The sequence below is a fragment of the Cylas formicarius genome, unplaced genomic scaffold (genome assembly GCF_029955315.1).
Source record: "Cylas formicarius isolate icCylForm1 unplaced genomic scaffold, icCylForm1.1 PGA_scaffold_2__14_contigs__length_35257938, whole genome shotgun sequence".
NCBI classification, from domain to species: Eukaryota; Metazoa; Arthropoda; class Insecta; order Coleoptera; family Brentidae; genus Cylas; species Cylas formicarius.
In genome coordinates this window covers 27,164,381-27,188,778 of record NW_026844319.1, presented here as the reverse complement: position 1 = coordinate 27,188,778, position 24,398 = coordinate 27,164,381, and the positions used below count along the sequence as shown (strand labels likewise).

The following is a 24,398-nucleotide window of genomic DNA, read 5'->3' as shown; positions in this document are numbered from 1 at the left end:
ATCTATAGCAGGAAGCTAAGTGGCCACCTCGGTCGAAAACCATTTTTGACCAAAAAAACCTTCACTCTATTTTTTGATTCTTTATATACTTTTTCCACTTTTCTTACCAAGTTTTCACTTATGCCATTTTCTTTCATAATATATAGTATACTATGCAACAAGTGCGGTAGTAGTATATTATGCAACAAGAGTGGTAAACGGCTTTTGATCTCTGAGTTTATTTGACATGAGCGGAGCGCAGCGGAGCGAGTGTTTAATAAACGAGTTTACCAAATGTGGTGCATACTATACTTTTTCTACGACCGTTAGTTTTTGAGTACATTTTCGCAAAACAACACCAATACATTCACTGATATGACCGTCAGAACTGACAAACATCAAAATTCAAGGCATGGGAAATATCTCCGAAAACATCCGATTACTCCCAAAGACGGTAATATTCCGGAAATGTCCGAAGCGGCTTGGACCGTGGGAAACGAAACCGACGTGGTAAAATGACACTTTCCGCACTCTAGATTGGTGTATAATTATGTATTTTACAAAAGGGAATATAAAAAATATTTTTCTACTCCCGTCTGTAAAATTACGCACCGATCTAGCGTGCGGGAGGCGTCATTTTAAAACATCAGTTTCGTTTCCCACGGATCCGAGTCACTTCGGACATTTCCGGGAATTTAAAGCACGTGTTTGGGAGCAATCGGATGTTTTCGAAGATATTTCCTTCAATTTTGACTTTTGTCAGTTCTGACGGTCATGTCAGTGAATGTATTGTTGTTTTGCGAAAATGTACTCAAAAATTAACGGTCGTAGAAAAAGTATAGTATGCAACACGTTCGGTAAACTTTTTTTCTACACCCGTCTGTAAAATACCCAATTACACACCGATCTGTACTTAAATATTCGTTCAGCAAAATTTAACAGTTTCTTTGTCATGATTAATTGGGAGCCGCCTATGATGTCCGACCCGCTTTAAAAATAATTAAGCAATACTTTACCCGCCTCTTAATTGGAAACTTGTACGAGGATCTTCCCAAATAATTTAAATGACAAAATATTAAAAGACCAATAAAAAAATCTATGGCCGCGCGGTCCTTAAAAACGAAGGAGTAAGAAAAGATCGACGGTATGTTTTTAATTAAATCTACTCTCGTGTGAGAAAATGTTGGTAAGGTGGATTCCCTTAATTATCTGCGTTTTATATTTTTTGGAGTCCAATTAATGCCGCGCATGGAGTTTTAATATAATGAGCAACAAACAGTGATCTCCGCCATATGTTTATACCATTTAACACTTACATAATAATGCATTCGCAAATGGAGTGCACAACTGGAAATATTTATTCGGTTGTAAATTTCTATATATCTACATATATTCTTATAAGAGGGCACGTAAGATAATTAATAACGATAATAACAGTCTTTCTAAAATCGTTTTCTGCATTTGCAAAAAAAATTTTCAAGAATGCTTCCTTCGCTCGAGTGTTAGAAGAAGAATTATTCAAGCCAAGGGCTTTACAAGCCATAGAATGGGAACTATTCAACACATAGTAAAATAGTTATTATTAGATATAGGTTTTAGATTTTAGTTAACCTCATAATCAAATTAAAAATGAAATTCGACCATTTCTAAGCATTTTTTTGTTTTTCGGAAAATAGAGAATAAGTCAACAGCTTGAATAAGAAGCAAAGACAAATCGACCCTATCAGCATTCCAAACTTTGTTGGTTTAGAAATTATAAAAAATGAACGTAGAATAATTTATAATATATTTTATACATGTACATCACAAAAATAGACCAAACTAAGACCACAAATCAGGTAAACCACGCCCTTAAAAAAAATTAATTTTAAAATTTTTAATTTTAAGAATGGCGTACAGACCGAGACCGAGACTCCATATTGGCATGTTTTATTTTATTTTGTGCCAAACGCTTAACTCGTAATTAAAATACACGATGCTTGACTTTGTACACTTACATTTAGAGAATATGGCGAAAGTTCCGGACAAAGTGTCAGATAATACGTACCATCCGTTGAATTTCTATTGCACTTTTATATGCCTATTATATATGTAATCATATGTAAAAAAAATTACAATAAAACTCTACAGCCTCTTTTGCAATATGAAATATTAGTACTCCAAAATTTTTTATTACATCACACATTAATTAATTGTAATGTAAGTAATTATATTTAATAATTGCAACAGCCAAACCTTTATGGGAAATAAGTCAATTTTATTTAAACGGATTTATTTTGCATGTGTTTTCCGACTTCACTGTTTTTAATATTCAAAAGTGATATTCTGTTTCCCATTCCGTTTGGTGACGTTTTTTCTTTGCCGCCAAAACACCACTGTAGCTTTCAGTAATAGTGCAGTATGCTTGCAAAATAGAACGAACATCTTGTAAAAATTTGTTCTCTGCCAGTACTCCCTCTTTAAATGAGATTAAACTAATTAATTACATGTTCTTATAAACCTCAAGATTTTGATAAACTTGAAGCAGTAACATATCTTGACATGGAAGATAGATGTTGACTATGTGGCGAAAAAGTTATTTTGGTCATAAGTTATCTTGAAGGTCTTGTCTTTGTGTTCATAGATCGCCGCATCTGGTCTTATCACTCTGGGGAAATTGTCTCATATCAATAATTGCAAAATCTTAATGAATCTTGAACTCTATCATCTTTATACATTATGGAAAGCTTACTTTTGGTTAAAAAAACATGCAGAGTTTTGTTTGCTTTCTTTATTATTTATTGTTTGTCCAACGAATCTTAAGCATTGTTGGTTCGTATGAAAGTTTTGAAATAATATCAACTTCACTCTACTCTGAAACCGGTTACACTTAATTTTGAGAAATTTAATTATTGTAGGTATGTCGAAAATTTCAGAGAAGACGGCCCCTACCTTCCAGTGTTCTCGAAAAAAATTGTACCTGAAATTTTGTTGTAAAAAACCACGCAAGTTAAACAAACAAAAGATCAACAACCGTTCTCGATCGCCTATTATAAAACAATTTACGCCCGACATTGCACAAGGCGAAAGAGAAAGTATTGTTTTGCGGCGGCTTTTAGCGGAACGTTATAGTCAATGAGCACAATTACGAGCTAAACTTTTCGGTTTCGAAGTCGTTTTTTCGTCTGCTGCGCACACAATATGCGGTTCTGCGCAATAACTCTCGGGATTTTGACGATTTCGGTTTGGGTGCGCGCATACGACCCGGAAGATGCCGAAATAGCCACGATTTTGCCCCCAAAAGGCACGTTCGAAGCGTTCTACCCTCGAGGCGAAGAGATCGGGTCGTCCCGAGCAGCCCATTCCCACGGAACTTTCTACAAGCATCGGAACCCGGCTTTGGTCGATGCCAGGAACGCTGCTGCTTATGGATTTCGCTTCGACGGTGGCAGGCGATTCAACTACGATTGAATTTAACCGAATACTCACGCTTTACTATTGTAATTTTATGTCACGATTAAAGGAGCAATTGATTTAAAATTTGTTTTCGATTTTTCATGGAAAACCACCCCGTTCCCCTGTATTATATTTTCGTTGTCACACAGATAATTACATTTATATAAAAGATGATGAATGAAAGATTCGAACGGCGTAATAACAACTAGGAGATTTCCGTTTTTTTTTATTAAACCTCCTGGCTCCTGCCCATTTATCAATGAAATTAACGAATAATATTTTAAGAATGTAAGTATATGAGATAGCAGGTTTTGCTTATTTGTAGCATGAAGTACATTTTTTGTTTAGTTTATGGTTTCAAGAAGAAAACTTTGAAAAATAAATAAGAACTAAAAGTTCAGATTTTCACGAAATTATATATTTTCACATGACAATTGTTTCGACCACATTTGATAAAGACACGGTGTTGTCGAAACAATTGTCATGTGAATATATATAATTTCGGGAAAATCTGAACTTTCAGTTCTTATTTATTTTGTTAAATGGATTTCCATCAAGTAAAAGCCACCTCAGTTCAATTAATAAAACTTTGTTTCGTTTTTTAATACTTATTCATTTTGTTCTGGAAAAATACTGTCAAAATTTATTGAATAGCTGCTATTTATAAAATTTGCATGCTTTTTGTAACAAATGGGCATAATTAGGGTTCCCGCTATTCAAATTTTAAAATCTGGCAAACCTACAAAAACAAATCGCACATTTGTCTAAAGAGCAAACAGATTTAACGAGGCAAATCCAATTAGGAGGAAATATATAGGGGATTAAATAAAAGAAAACATAACCTTACTTTCCTACTGAGGTATAAATCGAGTCTGCACTGTTGGAACAATCTCTATGATATAAAATAAAGAAGAAGATACAAATAAAATAAAAGATAAGTAATACTTGCTCGAGAAAAAAATGAAAACAGTGACATATGAGTGAAGAGAGATTATACAACTAAAACAGTGACTTTCTCGTTCACTGATTAGTGAAAATTATTGCAATTTTTTTAAAGGAGTGGATATCGATGACACACCATCACCATTTTATTTTCCTACTCAAATTCCCTATTTTAGTATTCCGCGCCATTTAGAAATGGACTTTAAAAAATGTTTTGAATCTTAGTGGACAATTAAATTGCAATATATAGTTCTATGAAAAACTACAAGCTGCAGCTAGATAAGAAAGTCATTTATTAAGTAAATACATCCCCGCTAAAGATGTCAGCACGATCGTTGATGACGTCTTTTCGACTAACACCTGCATAGTAAGAGAGAATCATCTCTATCTTTGTTGTTAACTAGCAATAACTACTTACTAACTCGAGCAAACCGTAGTGTTATATAATTATTGAACGTGTTAAATATCTGATTTAAAACAAAACGCTTTGAAGTTTAACTTATTTCAAAATTCTGAAGTTTTCACAGTAAGGAATAGGCCTATAATGAAGTGCCCACTCTGTACCGGTTACCGGATACTAGCACTTTCTTATAAAGGATGTCAAATACGGTTTTTTTATATATTACATTATTAGGACGCTACCAGCTGTTGAGCCTCTTCCATCTTTGTTTAAATCTTCTTAAAAGTCAAATAAATCAGGCAAAGCCCAATTGGAGTTTCATTCAGCTGTAAACCACACTCGCGTTTGAATAAATTTTCATAAAATCAGCTGTGAGAAAAAATAACGTGACTCAGGCCACGTACCCTGAAAAAAATAACTGTAATCTTAGTATTATTTAGAAGGTAGGGTCTATCAATTATGGTAATTTTCGGTTTTAGTCATCGCAAGCGGGCAACGATGTTAAGAAATGTTTGTTGGATTAATGACGATCGTAAAATATAGATACGACCGTTTATTCTGACGATATTATAAGAAGAGGAATATTCCGTTAATTATTCCCGGAAATTTTTAAATGATATTAAGTAAAAATCACTTTTAACGAGCCGCGAACAAAAAGTACTTTACAGAAGCCGCCGTTTCTTGTTGTGCTGGGTTTTATTAAAATAATATTGAGATAAAATCTTCAGTATGAATTGTTAAAATGTTATATTCTTTTAAATTATTATAATATTTTACGTTGCGTTTCCTCTTTAACACTTTGCATATATAAACAAAGCTGAAGGAGGTAACAAAACCTTTTTTGTAGTCCCGTCGGTAAAATACTTTTTCTGCTCCCCTCTGTAAAATACCTAATTACCCACCGATCTAGTGTGCGCAAAGGGTCACTTCACCACGTCAGTTTCGTTTCCCATGAATCCGAGCCACTTCAGACACATCCGGGATTATACCCGACGGATTTGGGAGCATTTTGACGTATGACGGTCATGTCAGTCAATGTATTCGTGTTGTTTTGCGAAACTGTACCCAAAAACTAACGGTCGTAGAAAAAGTATAGTATGGAACACGTTCGGTAAACTTTTTAAGTGACTGGTTCATTAAGTACTCGCTCCGCTAGTGTCAAATAAACTCGTGAGTCAAATGCCGTTTTTCTACTCCCGTCTGTAAAATACCTAATTGCGCACCGATCTGGCCTGCGGGAAGCGTCGCTTTACAACGTCAGTTTCGTTTCCCACGAATCCGAGCCACTTCGGATATTTCCGGGATTTTACCGCACGGATTTGGGAGCAATCGGATGTTTTCGGAGATATTTCCCACGCCTTGAATTTTGACGTTTGTCAATTCTGACGGTCATGTCAGTTAATGTATTCGTGTTGTTTTGCGAAAATGTACCCAAAAACTAACGGTCGTAGAACACGTATAGTATGCAGCACGGATTTGGGAGCAATCGGATGTTTTCGGAGATATTTCACACGCCTTGAATTTTGACGTTTTTCAATTCTGACGGTCATATCAGTAAATTTCACACACTCACCTGCATACTCCACTTTCTTTCTAAACAGCGATATCCATAAACTTAACTCATTTCTTTTGAACTACCGTAAAAATTCTACATTTAAAGTTAAAAAAATGTCAGCTTGATGAACTGTTAGCGGCCATATTGGTTGTTATAGGTCGCATGATATTATTGGTTGGTTAGAAATGACAGATATATTGGTAAAAGTCATAGATTAAATATTTGGTATTTGGTCTATAGTTAAAACTGAGATTTCATATTTAACCTATTTTGATGATGGAACATATAGAAATAGATATTAGTATATTATGCAACAAGGGCGGTAAACGAGTTTATTTGACACGAGCGGAGCGTAGCGGACCGAGTGTTTAATAAACGATCGACTTAAACAATTTACCGAACGTGTTCTATACTATGCTTTTTCTACGACCGTTAGTTTTTGGGTACATTTTCGCAAAACAACACGAATACATTCACTGACATGACCGTCAGAATTGACAAACGTCAAAATTCAAGGCGTGTGAAATATCTCCGGAAGCATCTATTCATGGGAAACGAAACTGAAGTGGTAAAGTGGCGCTTACCGCATGCTAGATCGGTGAGTAATTAGGCATTTTACAGGCGGGAGTAGAAAAATTATTACGCAAAATTAAGACGCAACAATTTTTGTTATAGTATCGAAAAAGCTCTCTAGCGGTATCACAAATAAGACGTTTGTATAAAAAGAACCAACCAAATCAAAAATATAATTGAAAGTTAAAAACGAAATCCTAGGAAAAGAAAACATCCGAATCTCTGTTTCTCGAAAACAGCAAGAACGAAATATAGGTTCGTTAGCTACGCCACTGGTTTAGATTACCGAAGGATCAAAGCGGTATTATTGTTAGCTTTTTTTTTAATTTGTCTCACTTGCACATACCGGCTCCGGTTTGAATCGGATGTCGGAAAATAAATGGATCCCGGGCTATCTTTTAACCAAGACTAATGTTCATGTAAACGGAGAAGAATGCCAGAACGAGATTTTTTTCCTATTCCGCGTTTCATAATATTTGTTTATTTATGTGTTAATGAGGAGACAGGGAGAAATTCTTGGGCACACGGACCTCTTCATAAAATCGGAATTATTTCACAGAAACGCCATAAAAGTAAATGCCGATCGTAAATGTCTTAATCGATATATAAATTTAAGATGAGAACCAGTCGCAAGTTCAAAACTTTTAATTTTGACACGCCTCGGTCGAAATTTTTGTTACCAAAATTCAAAGGACGTGTTCTTGAAAATAATGATTACTTAAGGTGGTCGCCGAACTGTTTAGTACAGGTACTTAACGTCCTCTTGCCCAAACTTGTGTAAATTTAATTGCACTCAAATATGGCACGCTAATTATATCGTTTACAAAAAGAGTATTATACACACACAGTATGCATCAAAGAACTACAGGGTGGCTCCTTTATCATGGAATGACACCTGGCAATGAAATTGTTAATGTTAGTATTTGAACACCGCGTTTATTTGTTTATTTTTAAAATATCAACGCGAACCAACTTACAATATACAGGGCGTTTCTATTAAAAAATAAATCAACCACAAATATATATTATATCAAAAGTGAATAAGAACCTACTGTCTGCAAAACTGAGAATTCTTCGAGAAGATCTCTATTAACCAAGCATCACCGAATCATATGCCTAGAGGCAGACTCAGCAACCTTGGGATTCTGCAACCAGTTACAAGCCCCAACCAGAACAACCATGCCAAAACTAGGACACATATGTATGCGATTTATTTATATTGAAAGGAAAAATTTGATGTTGAGAACTGCGTGAAATAAAAAACAAACAATTTTAAAAAATTGATATGTTTTCAAATTACTTCATTTCTCCACATTATAACGCTGACTATATACTATTAATTATAGAAAATAGTATCTGAATTGCACTTAAATTTTGTCTACCAATAAGTTAAGCGTTTAAGGACGGATGCTAAAACAAATGCCACGATAAATTTATTTACAATATATTAAAGAATTACAAATCTTGCCTAATTTTACATTATTACATTACTTCTGAGCTATCTTCCAAATCAACAACTTTTCGCCGTTTAAAATTTTTCTTGCCTTTAACTTGTTCCATTTTTCTTTTCTTCAACGTTTTCTTCATTTCATGTCTCTTAATCTTCTTTTTCGCATACACCTCGGGGTCTGTGACAGCTAACTGATTCCTCGACCGCTTTCTCTCGGCCCTTCTCGCTGATAAATTACGCTCTAACTTTTGCAACGCGGTTGTATATTCTTCCAAACCGATTCTCTTCTTCAGATGGTTAGCTACTTCTTTCGCCAACTGTCGCAGAGGTGCATTCTTTTCGTCAGTAGTAATCAATTCCCTTACTAATGGCGCAAGCAAATGGTTCATGATGGGCTTTATATTCACCAACTCTAACGCTGTTCCAATACCAGCAATCCACTTAAACACTTCCGTCCTCAGGACGATACTGGAAGAATTTTCTATTACTTCTCTGTTAACTACCTTTCTTATTAGTTTGGATAACCAGAGTAAGTTGATTTTTTTATCACTATTAATTGGCACTTTTGCTAAAACTTTGGCAATTGTAAGCAGATTCTTAATAACTTGTTCTGCTAAATCACTCCTCACGTCTTTGGCTCGTAGCTGATCACACAAATCTAATGTTAGACTCTTAATACAATTTTCTGGATCACCAAACAAGTAACCGCATTCTTCAGACGAGTTATTTAGTAGCAGCGAACCTAACTGATCCACGTCCAACACTGACAGAACATAGCCTAGAAACTGTGCAGAAGCCAGACGCACCCAATCGTGCGGATAAGCTAGCAACGTTTGAGCGTGATAAGCTAACTTTTCAACAGTCTCTTTGCCTTTAAGAAAAGTTGGGCAAATTGCACAAATTTTCAAGATCAATTGCAAAACCTGGAAATGATGGTGATCTTTCACCCGTTGCTCCTCTTCAGAAATGTCTTTGTCTTGTTTTAATTTAACAAATTTGCCAGGTGTATCAGTCAAACCGAACTGCTTCATTAAAAGTGGAGTCAAAGAGGGCAATCTGGCGGAAAACGAATCTTTTTCTACCGTTACAAATATTCCACAAAGCTGTGCTGCCAAGCGCCTATGGCTTATCTAAACAAAAAAGCCTGTTAATGAGCGAAACAACAATAGGTTCCTAATGTAGCTTACATTGTTGTCTTTCAGCCAGACCGTAGTGATTTCGAAAAGAGAATCTCTATCGACTTTTGGTAATCTGGTTAGCATTGAAGAAATACAATCCGCCACCTTTTTTCTACATTCGGGTACGTCGTCATTTATTAGTCTCGCTCCCAGAGATACAAATAGCGAGCCGCTCTGCTTCTTAAGGGTGACCTGAATTTTTGTATAGAAATTACTAGATCATAAATAACGAGTCGTTCATTTTCACTTGCAAAAAATGAACAAGTTTTTTTTTGGAAGTACCAAAAGAGGAAAACGAAAAAAGAAAACAACACCAAACCTCTTGTATGATCTTATCATTTATCCAAAGCGTATCACATAAAAAAAAAACGCTGTTGTCAACAAAACCAAAGTTTTTTTGTTGTTATTATTTTAGGACGCGTTCTTAAAAGTATCCAGAAATATACATTGCGCAACAATGTAGGGCAATGTTATATAGTAAAAAATAAATTAATTAGTTTCCAAATATTATCATTTTTTCTAAAACGAAACCACTGAACGACTTAAAAAATACAAAGGTCTATGGTTTTACTTGAGCACGTAGCCTATCAGCACTTAATTGCTTAGAGTTATGTTAATTTTTTTAAAATAGTGAACCCCTACGTCTCAGAAACGAAGCTTTCTGCTATATGTTTATATGAACCATGACTTTAAAAAGGTACTCTGTCAACTGTTTAGAGTTGCTACTGGTGGCATCACCCTAAAAGAAATTCTACAACACACACAAAAGACTTACCAATGGAAAAGAATTTATCAGCATCTGAATCATCCCAATGGCCGATTCCCTGCCATACTGCATCTCGTAACTCATTTGCGACATATAAAAACCTAAATGTCCGCCCAGTGAATTTCCTAATGGGTATTCCATCAAAAATTGAAAAGCTACCGCCCTGGCTTGGACCCTAACATGGTTCATATCAGAAGTTATACTTAACTCCGCGACTTTACCCATGACAGCCTGTATCTCTGCAATTGCTAATTTTCTGGCTATTATCGCCTTCAGCAAATTAAAAGCTGTGGCTTGTTTATCGTGATCGTGCATATCTTGCTCGATATATATGATAAGAGTCTTCAGTTGTGTTAGGTCGACAGTGTAATACTGAATATCTCGAACAATCACCGCCATTGCCTAGATTTTATCACAATGTGGGTGAAAAGTATCTTACTACACAATAAACTCTACCTTAAATGCTGCTGCGACCAAATCGAAATTATCGCCTTTACTCAAACCTGCTGACGCGTACTTGTGAAGAATTCCAAATATGTTTTTAGTTATTGCTTTTATGTGCGTTTTCAAGGACGGTATATCGTATTTCAGCATCCACGTTAAACATTGCAGTGTCAAAGTACACAACTACAAAAAAGTTTCAAAAAATGATATGTTTTCACTAGATCTTTTAATTTAATTTGACTATTAAGGCATGGCTGTATGTGCAGGGATGAAAACTAATGCATCTTGGAAACGTTTCGCTGTAGAGACTTGCGTTAAAAAAAAATTATCACTAAAGTAGTCAAAAGAAGACCGCGGAGGCGTTAACTGTTTCCTTAAATTTTAAGTAAAATTCATCTAGCAAATGCACCAAAAAAATATATACTTTTTAAAGCTAAACTTAATTTAAGTAGTTTTTGTTTAACACTTTTTGACATATGTATTAATATAAAATGGTGTCATAGATCCTTTTTTTAATTAACAGCTGTAATAGCTCAACCACTCAACGGAAAACCATTTATTGCCTCATCATTTATAAAAAGTATTTTAACAACTTTAAGACCATACTTGTGTTCAAAATAAACACAAATTACACTGCCTGTATAACTATAATTTGAATATTTATTCAAAAGTTGATTTTAAGCAACTGTTTTTATTCCATGGCCAAAGCTTCATATTCTGCCTACTCTTGCACTTTCGTGTTAATTAATAGTTTTTTTTATTCATTTTTTAAATAAGAGCGTTCATAAAAGGAATGTTCTTTTCTTCTTTGTCTTCCACCACATTCTCGCTGACCTAGACAATTTTTGAAAATATATCAAACACACCTTAACATGCTTGGAAGCCAAACAATCCCTAAAAATCAACACAAATGGATCCAAGAATGGTAAATATTCACCATCTTTCAACTTCTCCCTCTTTAGTAAGACGTAACATAACCGCAAACCAAATTCGACCATAACATGTACGTTAGTATCTGAAGACATTTTCACATTTGCTTCCCTGAAAGCCGTCCTATTTCCCGGTATTTTTGGAATGATAAAACAATCCTCCCTTCCGCTCTCGACCTTCAGCTTTTGAGTCAACTGATTTTTAGAGACGGGTAGCAATTGCGGGATTTTTTGAGCAGAAACCCCGTAGGCGAACTTCAACAACGACTCTACTGATATAAATTGATTATCAACCAGGCCCAAGGCCATGTTTCTTAGTGCGTCTTGGGCTTTTTGTACTGTTTTAAACGAGTGATTTATTTCCAATAGATCTTTTATGGGTTTTATCACGTCCAACAGACATTTCTCCGTAATATATTTCCCCAAAATTTGTAATGTATCAAAACTTTTAGTTGATTTAGCTTCTGAAGTTTTTCTCATTATTTTTACTATTTCCTTCTCTTCAGAAAGGACTCCGAAGAGATCAGCCATGCATAGCTAAAAATAATGACCGATACAAAGTTTTCTAATTTAAATTTTTTTTTGGAAGATAAGATTAATAAATTCAAACTCACATTTAATACTGTTAACACAATTTCGTCAATATCGCCAGCTTCATAAAATCCCTTTAAGCAATTCAAAATTCCGTGTAGCGTAAAAACCAATACGTGAACCTGAAATCCTCTATTCAGTAGTGGCGCCATCTCACTTAATAACATTTTCAAATACTTCGGTCCTAACGTGAGCATGACTTTTTGTAACGTCTCCCTTGCAACACGTCGTACAGATTCCAACTGGGATTTTAAGAAGGTGCAAATCTTCATAAAGACGCTAAAAATTTTTTTTTTCAAATTAACATTGCAGCTTAAATTATCCTACCCTACCCTGGCAGATTCAGTTCAAGTATTTCTTTCGGCAAGCGTTGAAGCAACTTAACTACTGCCAGTGAAATAGGCACTTTTATCAAATCTTCTTCCTCTCTTTCAATACTAGTCCTTTTTCTGTTAACCTTATGAGATGAGTCGTAATAAGTTAACTCAGCCAGTGACTTATGCAACTGCGGTAACAACACAGACTAAAACAATCACATTGCCTGATAGTTTTACAGAATAACGAAATAATTACGCACCTTAATTGTTTTTAAAACCCTCGTTGCATTGGATTTACAAAGAACTGTAATCTTTTCACACACTTTCAGAACTTGCGCCTTGTCTTCCATTTCTACTTCTATCCCTTCCCCTTCTTCATCGTCTCCTTTGAACGTTTCTTCCAATAATTCACCAATTTCTTGAGAAACCATAATGTTAGTCATATCATCAAGGGGCACTATATCTTGAATACTTTTGCCTTTCAAGTTATTATCGCCAACCTCAATATGACCTTTACTTAAATCAAAGTGAAAACCATCCAAAATCACCACCACCAATTTGACCAACTGCTTCTGATACTCTACTTTATATCTGAGTCTCGACAGGCTATATTTCAGTACTCCTTCATATTGATGCCATGGTAATATTCTGCATATAGTACCAACCATTTCAATGGCAGCATCAATCACACTGTTTTTACCGACAAATTTCTCGGAACACAAATAGTGTGATGCTAGAGGAAGCAGAAATTGAGTGAGCGTGCGTGGATTTACTACAACAATGTCCTCTTTTGTAACTTGACAGAATTTTAGTAACGCTCTAGCATGTCTGTGAAGTTGTAGGTGAGTTAAATTCTCAAAGAAGTCTACTTCTAGATCTTCCTTATTTGTATATTTGTTTAGATCCCTTAAAATGAAGTTACTTTCTGCACATTCTCTGGCTAAGTGACCTAGAAGTGAGATGCTTTCGTTGCGAAGGTCGTTGGTACTTTGCGCCCTTAAGCCATTTCTAATTAGATTAAAAAGACAATCATTTAATATATAATCAATATCCTTTTGACTATTCTGATATTTTTTAATAAGGTATGGAGAAAGGCTTTTCAGAGTGTGGGACGAGTTGTCTCTCAAAGCCAAGTCCTTTTCATTTCTTATCATAAAGAACAAATTATAAATTAATATGGTGCCTACATTTACGTCAATCATGTTATTCTCTACAGCTTCCTGAATCTTTTTAAAAGCATGATGTCGCCTTTCAAAATCAGGTTGATCTACCCATTTAATATCCCACGCATTCAGTTCTGTCACTAAATTAGAAACCAAACTTAACCGCTCACACTGCGATTTTTTAGTAATCAGTTCCAAAATTTTTATTAACATTTTCCTGCAAGACACTTGAACTACCTCCCCAAACATCGGAACCAGCTGCTTTAGATGTGTTTCAGGCGCATCAATATTTTGGATCAAATTAAAAACACTGGTCAAAAACTGCAACAGGACGTCTTCGTCAGCAGAACATCTTTTTCTAACCACGGGTAACAGCAACTGCAAAATCTTGTTGCTTATGTCACTCTCCCAAACAAGTTCAGAACTTCTGGATAAGATAAAAAGCTCTCTGTTGTTCAACGTCCTGTTTCCGCTTTCTAATTTTCGTTTGACCCTTTGAAGTATAAGAGGAATATGTGGCAACAAAATGCAGCTGCCATAGTTAAGCTTTTCGTTAACTTTAACTCTTTCCAAAATAGACGTGTCAATTGTCAATTCATTGTCCACAGTTATTTTACGATTCTGCTCTTCATCATTTGGCACATATCGAAGCATGCATTCAATCATTTCGTAAATGGCGTTAACAACGGAAATATGACTCTTGTTATTAACCAACAAGTTGAAAATATGTGGCAAGATGTATTGACTAGTGTCGCACTGCTTGTATTTCACTAAAAGACTGAAGTATTTTGGATTTGAACCCCATTGTATAAACAATTTCAACATAGAAGTCGGACTATGTATGCCTTCAACATTCAATTTGTCCAAATAAGGCCATACAAATGTGTAAAACACAGCATTTATTTGACAATTTGTCCAGGGATATTTGTCGAAGTGTCGAAAAAAACTTTCCAAAATTTTTGTGCAAGATGTTCGGAGAGTCCTAAATATCGCCAAATATCCCACATGTAGATCTGTGATGTGATCATAAGTCCCTTTAATTGAGGCGCCAATAACAAACACTATTTTTAATAAATACGTCAATAATCTGTCACCCATTAGTCCTCCAAACTGATCCAGTATCACATTCAGCAAATTTACAGTGCTAAGCAGTTTTTTTGGAGGTAAAGACTTTTCCAAATCGATATTTTCAGCCACTGATCTAACTAGCTCTTCGTCATTTTCCTTTAGGTATTTAGCATACAAATTAAAAGACATCTCAAGAAAGTGCAACATTTCGCTCTCTTGACATCCCGCCAAAAACCTCAAAATTAAATTTCTGCGTAGTTGACCGGACGCTTTACCACCAGTTCTAAGTCCAGTTTTACCGCTCATTTTGCTGAATACTATTTGCAAAATGACAGGCACGAGTTTTTCTCTATGCTCACTCAAAACTTTATCGCTGTCTTGATCGATACGGAAATTAGTTATTTCGTGCTTGAAATTTTTATCGTCAACTAAATTGTAAAGATTGTCTTTGTAAGGTACTAAGTATTTAAACCGGTAAGTCATAATGCAGTCTAATGCGACCTTTTGGATGTCCGCATTTTTGTGTTTGAGGAGATCAAAGTATAATTTGTAAAGCTCTGGTTCCCGGTACATTGATTTTGGACTTTTAATTTGTGAAAATACTGCAAGTTTGTGAAGTAACACTCTGTAAATAATAAATTTCTTTGTTAACTTCTTTCATTAACGTAACTTGCCATCATACTAGGAACTCTTTCCATCCATACATGTCTCATTTAATTATTTATTTTATTATGTATGTGAGTTAAAAGTACAGGGTTATTCACATTATACGGGACGGAATATTGTTTCCAAAGACTTTTGAAGGTTGTTCGAGAAATGTTCAAAGTATCCAACTATCAAGGTTTTGTAATTAATTAGAATTTTGTTAAAAACTAACCTAATTTTAATTTTTTGAATACTCAAGAAGCATTTAAGTTATTTAAGCCAAATTTTAAAGAATAAAGTAAAACCATTTGATAGATAATTAAAAGTTACAACCCCTGGTAAGTTAAAAAAATATGGCCTTCTATTTAAATTAATCACGTCATAGCCACTTAAAATTCTTACTAGATTGGATGAAACAAACATTTTTTGTCACTGATAAATGAGAACCTTCAAATAGTGAACATTAACATAAGAACAAGAAGAAACAGGTAAGGTGGCTGAGGTAAGTTTGCACGACAATGTAAACAATTAAAGAGACTGTAGTGAATAAAAAAGAACGTAATAAAAAAAATTCCAAAAAAACTTACTTAATAATAACTTTTCGTCCAGGTTTCTTGAGAATTTTACCATACAACTTTTTGTTGAACCCTTCAGATTTTTCAAGTGGATTGTTTTCACCCGCCTCTTCAATATGCTCATCATTTTCCTTAAAGTACTCTTTGACGCTACAATATGTGGCTAATTCGGAGTTCGATTTTGTATATTCAGATCTGAAATCAATGTTTAAAAAACTGATAAATGGAGTTGGAAACCAGACTGTTTTCAAAGAATCCTAATTTTTGTTGGTTTTTGTATTTTATAGTAAAAAAAAGTGCTTACACGACAAAATCTAATAACAATCCAGACACATCTCTTGTTTTAGCTTCAGCAACATTTGGAAATAACATCAAACTCTTCCAGAGCAACAATCTGTAGTTAATGAAGTCGGGTTTGGTAGATATTTGCTGAGCAGTTTGAAATATCTCCTTCAGTGTTTCAAATTCTGACTCAATATCACTGATTGCAACATTTTCCCCATCTCTCAGAGTAGAAACGACATTTTTTAATTCTTGACCAAAAACATCCCAAAAATGGTTAATATTAAGACCATGCGCGTGCGAGGAAATAATTTTGGATACCGGCTCCCAAAGCAACTGGAAATTCATATATAGCACGCCACATAAAAATCTAAGCGGCAGTAAATTGAAGTCAGTTTGATTACATATTATCATTTGAGGTTTGTTAAAGTTCAGTTTCTCAAGTAACTGAAGTTGCTCTCTATATGTTGAGACTTGAGGATCTATCGACTCAACTGCATGACACAGGGAAAACACTTTAAATTTCTCGGGAATTATGCCTGGATCAGAAGAATGTTTAATCCTGAAGTAAGGCAATTGTTCGAAGAATGTGTAAATATAAGATGTAAAAAGCCGCATCTGAAAATAGATTTATGATTAGCAAAAATGGAAAATTTCAAAAAAAGTAATGAGCACTAACTTGATAAACTAAATGTAATGGGAGCTATTATTACCTCATGATATGGCGAGTTAAAATTGAGAGCACACTGTTTATCAATCTTCTTCAACAAATCAATAGTAGCAATCTCTTCATCATCTCCTAAGACGGATATTAATAAGCTAAGCGTTTTAAGAGCACTGACGAAATTTATGTCAGCTGAAAACTTCAGCAAAACATCGACCAAGTCAATAAAATGTTTCTTTAAAATTGGTTTACCTTTCAAATGCAGGGCACATTCTACTAGCAAATTTAATATGAATAGCTTTACTTTAATATTTACCACATCCTCTACAAATGTGCGTAGTAATGCCTGCATGGTCTGCTCTAAGCAATTTAAGATCTTATTTCTTTGAAGGGATGTTAAAATCAAATGTGGAACGCATACAATGCTACAAAAATATGTTTCTAAGTCCTCCATAGGATTGCTTGTATTCAACCACTTTATAAATAAATCAAAAATCCCTTCACTCGATTCTCTGAAATCTAGAGGATATTTTACCCATTTCTGCAGTAATATTCCGCTAGCACATAAGGGAGCTTTTTTAAGCACCAATTTGGTTAAAGCATACAGGAATTTTTTTTCCAATTCCCGCTCGGCACACTTCCTAAGAAAATTTGGAAGTACTAGTAATTCAAATGAAGTGCACATACTAATATTATCGACAAAATATAAGAATAATTCATCATTTTCTAGCAAAAGAAGCTTCCGTAGCAATTGCGAAACTTGCTCCTGTGGTAATTGAATGCTCTTTGAGAGCAACAGTGTTATGGAAATTTGAATTATTGTCAGCAACACAGGGTCAGTCCATTTTGGACTGCTCAAAAATTGTACTAGCAACCGCAAAACCTTTGTGGGTTCGCGTAACAACTTGCCATCTTTAAATTTAATCGTTTGATCCATTAGTTTGAAAATTAATTCAATTTTATTGTCAATTATGCGATTCTTGTTGGCAAGAAAGTCATCCAAAAGTTTTGATAATATATCTATGAAGCTCTCCCACAACAAATCAGTCTTTTGAGGATGAATGTGTATGGCGATATTGGATACAATTTCTTCAACAATATTAAAAAATGTTTCTTGAGAATACAGGTCATTACATAGCGATTGCAAATAAAATGGTAAGAAACTTTCGGCACAACTATGAAATTGTCCATTTACTCCATGAATAACTTCAAACAGTAGTTTTCCACAACCTGAGATTCCCTGAAAAGAAATTATCTTTGTCCACTTTTCTGTTTTTATGGACGGGAAGAGGAAAAGGGTTGCAAAAAGTGGATACTTACATCTTTTTTGTTTGTAACAGCTTTTAACAAATGTTCCAAAAATCCTTCCTTGTCTTTGACCTTTCTGGCAATAAAAGCAAAACTTTCAGCAGCAAATGAATTAATATATTCAGGTCGACTGTCCGACAAAAGAGGCAAAAGTGAATTAAAAACATTATTAATGTTTTTAATTAATGGTCTCCATAAAAATTTAAATAAATAAGCTAAACAATGAAATGCCCACTCCAGTTGATCAGTGTCCTTTGTACTCAATAAGCTGATGAGCACTTCCAAAAACTCGGGATAGTGTTTATAAAACTCTTTTTGCAAATCCTGAGCTACTGCGACTACGAGCCTACAAGAAAATAGGGTCATAATTTAAAAAAAAAAGGTGCTAATGTAGTAGAAAAGCTTAAAGCTAATTGCTATGGGACAGAAAAAATTTACTGTCGCTTGTGACATGTAGCACTCACCTGCAGCTTACACACAAACATCATGCTTGGGCTGCAAGGAATCAACTTTGTGTATGTTTTTGCAAAACTATGCATACATATGTTCAGTGAGTGAAATGTGACATGGCACTCAGAATTGACAAACGCCAAAAATCAAACCATAGGTAATATCACCGAAAACATCCAATTGCTCCCAAACCTTTGAGTAATATCCCGCATGACAGATGATTTTATAATTGAGTATTTTAGAAAAGGGAGTAGAAAAACACATTTAACTGTTTTATTTAATCGAAGGAGAAGAAAAATACTAAAAACAGATACTTACTCCAGCAACGGTTGAAGGCATAACGGATTTTTCAGTCGCAAATGCTTTAAAAGAATTTCAATAATATGATCTTTTGATAATAATATTTGAGGCAAAGTAATATGATTCTCCACCCGAATTTCTTTTTTAAAATTGTCATAACCCTCGGTTAAATTTAAAACATCCCATTTTTGAATAGCTTGGTAAAAACAACTTTCTGTCTCATCTGATTGGGACTCGTACTCGTGGCGAACTTTATGGAATATATTGACGTCTACAGTAGCGATTCTTTCCGAAAATGGTTGGAACTAAAATAGCAATTGTACTAGCAACAGCTTATTGGAAAAAGAACAAAGAAAAATTACCTTGAACGTGTTCTGTTCCTTGTGACGAGTTGATTTATTCTTCATGATGAAATTTAAATTTTATTTGGACTCAATAAAAATCATAACAAGTACACGTGAAGAATCATAACCTAAAACTTCTTCTTTACTTTTCATTCTTGCATTATGTCACTATTACTGCAGCTTTATATTTATTTCGCAATCAACCAAAAGGTAGTATTTCTTTTCTATTTTTTAATCAGAATGCAAAAAACCTTTGCTGCCAAGAACTCTAGTTCGGCAATAAAATGTGAAAATGTGGATCCTTTTCTTCTTCGTTTAATTGCTTCAAAAAGGAAGAATCTCGAACTCTATCTTGTCAAAACATCTGGAAAATTTGTATTTGTTATGGAAATGATTATTCATAGAACTTGCACTGTGAAATATTAGATACAATTTGGAGCTTTGTTCTATAATTGGTCTGTAAAAAGAAGCAGAAGAAGTACGGCGAGTATGTTGGAAATATTTAAATAAAGGTAAAAAGTCTCTGATGAATGGTTTCCCTAATTTCACTTTTCCATTTTTTTAAGATGACGCAGAATAAATGTCGACATTCAAACATCTTACCCATTGGGACGTGCTGTTTTTGCAACTCTTCCGCTCCAGAAAAGTTGTTGGATATTTGTTTTAATTATATAAATAGGAATTTGATGTCAATATGTGAGTACTTCGGTTACTCTGGCTATCTGAAGCTGAAGAACGGCATATCTCTACCAGTGGAAATGTGTGAAAGACTTTTAAATATTCGCTCCAACAGTTTATGTAGCATAGATTCTAACTTTATAAATATTTTTAAAGACACCAAAAACACAAGACTAAAAAGAGTGCGCTTACGGAAAAGCAAGATTATGGATCATGACCTGGAGGTGTTACTAGCACATCAGCTGATAGAATTAGAAATTTCACATAGTAGGGACTTGACTCATAATTGTATACAACACATACACAAATATGGTTCAAGTTTATATTCATTAACTATTGGAGAAGGCACAGATATTTTTCCAGCCTTAATATATGGAGATCTGGGTCAATGGAATCAGAATTATATATTTCTTGCCCCAAATTTAAGAAGATTTAGTTTGCAAAGCTGTCAAGATTTGCCGGCGTCATTTTATGCATTGCTTTTAAATCCCATGACAAACTTGACTCACTTAGATTTAAGCAATTGCACCGACTTGGGAACATTAAATTACACTGAACATTTAGTTAATCTTCGCAGTTTGGTATTATACAATGTTTCTTCAATTGCAATTTTGGTACCTTCCATTTGCAAATTAAAAAATTTAACCCACTTAGATCTTTCTCAAAGTAGAGAAGAGCATAGGAAGTTTCCAAACTCAACGGTGATTTTAACAGCTTTAGTTGAGAGTCTACCACATTTAACTTCTTTGGATATTTCCGGAACAAATTTGGCTGGGACTGGAGTGGCAGAAACAGACAGTGCTAGAGGCTCAGATATACCAGGTCTCATATCAAGAGTGAATAATCCATTTCATTTCTTAGGATTATATGAAACTTCCCATGACGCATCCTTAAGACATGACATTCCTGCTAAATTAGTAAGTTCTACTACAGAAACAATGGTATTTCCACCAAACTCTCAAGTCACTTATTTATAATTAGATTGCAGGTAATGCAAATGAAGAACAGATTCTTATAGCAGCTCTAGCCTATTTGGATAGAACAGAAATGCTTCAAAAGGTGCTAAATGAATTATTTCATTTTTTTCGCTTCGATACATGTCGATATATAGGACAGGCATTGAATGTTGTTTTAGAATCAATGAATCGACACCTTCATGAAAGACATATACAAATTTCTGGAAGGTAATTTATAAATTTTCATTTTAACTTACAATTAGCCCTGTATTCTAGGAGAAGCATACCGCTTGGAAAGCAATTTGTAATTATGTCATTTTTTAATATATTTTTTTTAAATATATTCCAAACCGCGGCGACAACAAAATTTTGAAGATGGTTATTCTTTTTTTATATATTTTTTAAGGTTATGCTGGAAAATTATTTTGGAAAGTTTTAAATAATGCTGAGAAAACGATAGTAGTAGGTATAATTGAACACCTTTAAAAATCAAATTTACACCACGCACCGAACATTGCCTTGATATTTTGGATATAACATGATATTTTTGTCCAACATCCTGTCATTAGCAACCTGTAATTTGTAATAGTCAGCGAACATATATTTTTGGCAACCAGCATGACGTCATTACAAATGGATATATTTCCGACTATAGTACACCTTTGAATTAGTAGATAATAAATTGTAACCCCTGTCGTGTAACAATAGCTATTGCTACAAAGATTACTGTTTGATTGGCATGCCAAGAGATTGGTAATAAAAGAAATATAAGTTATGTAACACAAACTTTTCAAAGGTGTACTAGTAAATAGGGAAAGAAAATTCTAAATCAAATTGTACTCTTCAGTGCCACATTATTCTACATTGTCAAAGGCACCGATAGAGAACTCCATGATGCTGTTCATGTTAAGCGAAGAATTATTACCACTTTACTGAATGGCATGAGCATTCACCGGAATGACGAAACAATGATGAGAAACGGTTGCCTTACCCTTTGTCAGTTCAAAATACCCATAGATGTTGTAAGTGATTATATTTATAGAACTATTCAAAGAGTAATAATTGAATTTTGCTTCAGTTGTTTGAATATGAGAGGTTGGTGGATGTTTTACTTTACTCTGTGCATGGAATGACTGCAGAAAGCTTCGTTCAAAGGATAGGAATATATTTGTTAAACTCTTTGGCATGTCAAGTGGATGGTCACCAAAAAGTTCGACTAGGAGAACTTGGTGCCGTTAATGTAAGATTTTTGTTACCATTCCTTCCAAACAGGGTAAAAATATGAGAGGTGTTCAAACAGTGAAACATGTGGAAAACTGCAAATCTCATTAAAAAATTAAAAACATTTACATAAAATGTATTTAATGGTGGACACCACTACCCCACCCCCTTACCAGGGGCTGGATACAAGCAACCTCGATATTTACTAAAATGTAGCAAAATCGCGAAATATCTCAAAAAATTATAAAATGATAAAACCATTGTTAACTTGAAAAAATCTAAACTCTATCACATTCTTAAATATAACCGTCCTTTTTTTGTCGGATGTTCTAATTCAACGGCAGAAAATATATAGGCGAGGAATTATTATTAAAATAATCGTACCTTTTTGGATACACCACCACCACTCCTCTAAGTATTTCTGACATTTGTAGAAAATGATATGGCTGATATCTGAAAGACTTGAAAGAAGATATTGCGATGATGTGTTGGAAGTTGCCTGGTCTACAATGTGGAATGTCACTGACGAAACTCCTTCCAATTGTCGAAAGTTTCTCGAAAGTAATGGTATGGAGTATTTCCTTTCGTGCTTGGAAGTAAGTGTCTCGCGCTGTCGATTGATAATAGTCAAATTTTTACTTCCCTCAGAGGTTTCCGGATAGAGAGGAGTTACTACGGAACATGATGGGTCTCCTGGGAAATGTGGCCGAAGTAAGAGAACTACGGCATTATTTGATAACGACAGAATACCTCTCAGTTTTCTCCGATCTGCTCGATTCACGATGCGACGGAATCGAAGTAAGCTATAATGCTGCTGGGGTTATAGCTCATATTGGTAAGTGCCTTATTGAATTTTATAATTTAATTATTGAAGTGCATTAAAGCTGTAATTAGTTAATGACCCGACAGATGGCGTATATTACTAGATTAGATAATTATTTATAGCATCAGACGGTCCTGAAGTGTGGACAGTGCAAGAGCCGTCAAGAAAAGAAGTGTTACGGAAGTTGGTTTTGGCCATTGATAGGTAAACTATAAGAGTTTTGTGAAAAAAAAAACGTTTATCTTCTTTTGTTACTAGATGGGATTTAAATTCGCAAAGAAACATCAACTACAGGTCATTTGAACCAATTCTATACCTGGTAAAGGTTTACCACACCCCGGAATGCCAACATTGGGCAGTATGGGCGTTAGCTAATTTAACAAAAGTTTATCGTACGTTTTCTGCCTTCAGAAAAAAGCAAATACTTATTGGATAATTATTTTTAGCCGACAAATACTGTCATTTGGTAGAGAAAGAGGGAGGTCCTGCGCTATTACACGATTTAATCCGAGACCCCATACCGCCCATGCCGGTCAAGCATTTGGCGGCGATCGTCATCGAGAATTGTGCGAAATACAAAGACCAAGATTGGCAACAAGAGCTTGATGGTTAGAGCGGAGAAGGTGCAAAACAATCCGTACTAGTTATTTTGCAATCTATTTTTTTTGAAAAGTAAAAAGGAATAAATACTCATCAAGGCAAATAAATTTTGTGATTAAACACAAAGTAAATTAATAGGCGAAATAAATTTTTGCGGGCAATTTTTGTTATAAAATAATAACTTTATTTATTTAGTTGTTGTTATGTATTAAACGCCTGCAAATTGAGTGACACATGTGGAAACAGGGAATAATGAAATATTTGGAAGAAATAATATAGTAGGCATTTTGAGGACTGTTCATAATTTTTGTGAATTATTATTTAAAAATGTTTTCTGGGATTTTTACTAAACTTTGTTCGCAACTTATGTTCATGCAAATACATTATATTTAATATGCATTGTTTTCTTTAATTGAAGCAAAATCGTGAAATTGAGTATAATTAAGTTATGCTTGCTCCATTTGGTACATTGATTTTGGATTTGTAATTGACCGGATGTTTGCTAGAGGGCACCCATTGACTTTTGGTCGCGTGAATTACTCCTAATGATGAAACAGTCCTTGGGTGAGTAAAACCCTGTTGAACGCCAAACCCATACCAGGCGATTCTATTCTGTGGAAGAAATAAATTATTCTTTCACTGGGAGTATGGAATTCCTCGGGCCCAATAAATTAAGCTCTTAAGGGACGACTTCCAGGTGGTGCGTAGCCGTCTTGCAAATAAATTGCAGTTTGGAACTGGTGCGGTACTCGTTTGGTAAAT

General features: G+C 34.6%; 3 protein-coding genes across 4 annotated transcripts; 2 read left to right on the top strand and 1 right to left on the bottom strand.

Annotated features, from left to right (window-relative positions):
* Positions 1–2,933: 2,933 nt before the first annotated feature.
* Positions 2,934–3,480, top strand: LOC132698518 (uncharacterized). The gene has a single exon (XM_060664634.1). The coding sequence runs from the start codon at positions 3,160–3,162 to the stop codon at positions 3,427–3,429; it is 270 nt and encodes an 89-aa protein (XP_060520617.1). The 5' UTR covers positions 2,934–3,159; the 3' UTR covers positions 3,430–3,480.
* Positions 3,481–8,254: 4,774 nt separating this feature from the next.
* Positions 8,255–19,625, bottom strand: LOC132697734 (small subunit processome component 20 homolog). The gene is made up of 14 exons (XM_060663322.1): positions 19,377–19,625; positions 19,033–19,319; positions 18,277–18,610; positions 17,006–18,196; positions 16,315–16,910; positions 16,023–16,205; positions 12,820–15,415; positions 12,575–12,765; positions 12,266–12,521; positions 11,589–12,188; positions 10,735–10,905; positions 10,288–10,680; positions 9,522–9,704; positions 8,255–9,464 (listed from the first exon to the last, which is right to left on the bottom strand). Exons 1-14 carry the CDS (start codon positions 19,419–19,421, stop codon positions 8,367–8,369), a joined length of 8,124 nt encoding a protein of 2,707 aa, XP_060519305.1. The 5' UTR covers positions 19,422–19,625; the 3' UTR covers positions 8,255–8,366.
* An 84-nt stretch (positions 19,626–19,709) lies between these two features.
* Positions 19,710–24,021, top strand: LOC132697735 (protein zer-1 homolog). 2 transcript variants are annotated; one of them, XM_060663324.1, is made up of 10 exons: positions 19,710–19,845; positions 19,925–20,953; positions 21,018–21,220; positions 21,840–22,014; positions 22,071–22,232; positions 22,648–22,809; positions 22,862–23,048; positions 23,159–23,240; positions 23,295–23,428; positions 23,483–24,021. In XM_060663324.1, the coding sequence occupies exons 2-10, from the start codon at positions 19,925–19,927 to the stop codon at positions 23,647–23,649; spliced, it is 2,301 nt and encodes a 766-aa protein (XP_060519307.1). In that variant the 5' UTR covers positions 19,710–19,845; the 3' UTR covers positions 23,650–24,021. The 2 variants fall into 2 exon arrangements, with proteins under 2 accessions (XP_060519307.1, XP_060519306.1); XM_060663323.1 differs by having other exon boundaries at positions 19,716–19,870.
* The last annotated feature ends 377 nt before the right edge of the window (positions 24,022–24,398 follow it).